This window comes from Equus caballus, chromosome 7 (assembly GCF_041296265.1).
Source record: "Equus caballus isolate H_3958 breed thoroughbred chromosome 7, TB-T2T, whole genome shotgun sequence".
Taxonomy (NCBI): Eukaryota; Metazoa; Chordata; class Mammalia; order Perissodactyla; family Equidae; genus Equus; species Equus caballus.
Window position 1 is genome coordinate 76617699 of NC_091690.1, and position 2476 is coordinate 76620174.

General features: G+C 41.9%; 1 protein-coding gene across 1 annotated transcript; it reads left to right on the forward strand.

The window, feature by feature from the left end:
- Window positions 1–1320: 1320 nt before the first annotated feature.
- OR51K2 (olfactory receptor family 51 subfamily K member 2) lies at window positions 1321–2229 on the forward strand. Its single transcript, NM_001391394.1, has one exon. It carries the CDS (start codon window positions 1321–1323, stop codon window positions 2227–2229), a length of 909 nt encoding a protein of 302 aa, NP_001378323.1.
- Window positions 2230–2476: the final 247 nt, after the last annotated feature.

The window sequence follows — 2476 nt, forward strand, 5'->3', positions numbered from 1 at the left end:
AAGTTCACAGAATAGACCACTGGAAAGAAAAAATCAGGAGTTTAAAATCATATCTGCAGATTCAACTGTATCACATCTTTTAATACCTCCAGCTTCCTCATCTCCAGTACATTCCCTCTTATATCATTCTGGTTTTGCTTGTTTCCAGTTGGGGTGGTCAGATCTATTTTCTATATCTGATAAGTGAGAGAGCAATTTTTTCCTCTCTCATTTTTTTTTTCTAGCACAGAAGTTTGGTTGATCTTCCAACCATCACAGATATATCTGCTTGGTATGCAGAGGTCTTTTCTTTTCACCTTAACAGATATATTTGTTTTAGATAATGTAAACAGATACCAGTTGCCTTCCCAGGCAGGGTTCCAGAAGGCATGAGCACTACTGAGGTGGGCCATCATGGATTAAAATTGCCATTATTTCTGCAGTTTCAGACACATGATCTGAAGGCACTATACTCTAGGTCTCTTGTCCGTGTGTCCAAACACACAGTAAGCATTGGTTAATCACATTGCAATGTGTGTATTCACAACAGGAGAGGAATTTTCCAATGAGTAGAATAATTCTTTCCATTGATGGAATTCCATTGGGCAAAATACATCTTTTCATTAACCTTTATAACTAGACTTTTTTCTACACTCTCTCCCACCATGTGTCAAAACCAAAGTAATCATCCAGGAGGTTGTGGGATGAACATGGAGAACTGAGCCCATTTTAAGGATGTTTTCTCCAGGTAAACCTAGATAATTCTGTGTTTCAAATGGAGAACATTCTTTGATGCTGCTTGGACTGGCAGGGATGGATATTTAGAATCTTTATCTACTGAGCAATTCTACACTGACATTGAAATACTTTTGTTCTTAATCCCTGTCCTCATCTGTAAATTAAAACCCAACATGCTCTAAAAGGGAATTATATAATGTCTGAAAGATTACTGCTTTCTTTATGCCGATGTCTTTGCAATGATATCTTCTTTAAACCACACAATAACATCTCTTTATAGGGATGTGAGAAACATTTAATTCCTAACAAATATACTTAGTGAAACCACTATGGGGATAGTTTGAATTATGAATGATAAAATACTCTACCAGATTTCCTTATTCTGGAGTATACTTTTTTGCAATCATGACTCCACATTTTTATTTAGCATTGAAGACCAAAAGCAACTGGTTATGCACGGGAGGAAGGACATACTTCGGCAGATAGTACCATACAGAGAAATTTGTTGGTCCCTCTGTCTTCAATAATCTTTGTGTGTCTCACTCTAGTTTGCATCCCTGGTCCCTGCCTAGGTTGAATTCCCCAGACTCCAGACTCAGGAAAATGTTCAACAGCAGTCAATTCACCCCAAAATATTTTCTACTGACTGGTCTCCCTGGTCTAGAGGACTTGTACTCTTGGTTTATCTTCCCATTCTGCTTGACATATCTTGTGGCCCTTTTGGGCAATAGTCTGATCCTCACAGTGATCAAGAAAAACACCTCTCTGCACCAGCCGATGTACCTATTCCTAGCTATGCTAGCCTTTGCAGAGCTTGGTGTCTCTGCTTCTACACTGCCCACTGTGCTGGGCATCTTCCTTTTCGGTGCCAATGAGATCTGCTTTGAAGCTTGCCTTTTGCAAATGTTCTCCATACATTCATTTTCCATCCTTGAGTCAGGAGTTCTGCTGGCCATGTCTGTGGACAGCTTTGTGGCCGTCTACAATCCACTGCGGTATACCACCATCCTGACCCTTTCTCGTATTGCTGGCACTGGTGCTGTACTTGGACTGAAGAGTATGATGCTCATGTTTCCACTGCCCTTTCTCCTGAAGCGTCTTCCCTTCTGTGGCCACAACATCCTCTCCCACTCCTATTGTCTTCACTCAGATCTAATCCAGCTGCCCTGTGGGGACACTCATCCCAACAGCATTCTGGGGCTCTGCATTGTTACTTCCACTTTTGGGCTGGACTCGCTGCTCATCATCATCTCGTACGTGCTGATCCTCTACACAGTGCTGGGCATTACCTCTGGGGAGGGACGGTGGAAGGCCCTCAGTACATGTGTATCACATATCTGTGCAGTACTTGTGTACTATGTGCCCATGATTAGTGTCGCTCTGTTGCACCGCTTCAGGAAGCATGCTGCACCTGCTCTCCGACTACTCCTGGCCAATGTCTATCTTCTGGTGCCTCCTGTACTCAATCCCATCATTACAGCATTAAGACCAAGCAGATTCGCCAGGGGCTAATCCAATTCTTTCCTCAAAGAAAATATTAAGGAGATTAGGACCAATGAAGTGGTTACCCTCAAGCCAGGTGGTTATATCACCAAAGGTGGTCTGGGAGGGAGGGAGTGCTCATCACTTGGTCAAAATTAGAAGGCTTAATGATGCTGCATGTTACAGAATGTGTAGAGAACAAACATTTTCGTACACTATATGCTGTAATCTGTATTAGTATAGTATAGTGTTTTTTCTGCTATTTTGTTGTTTGTGT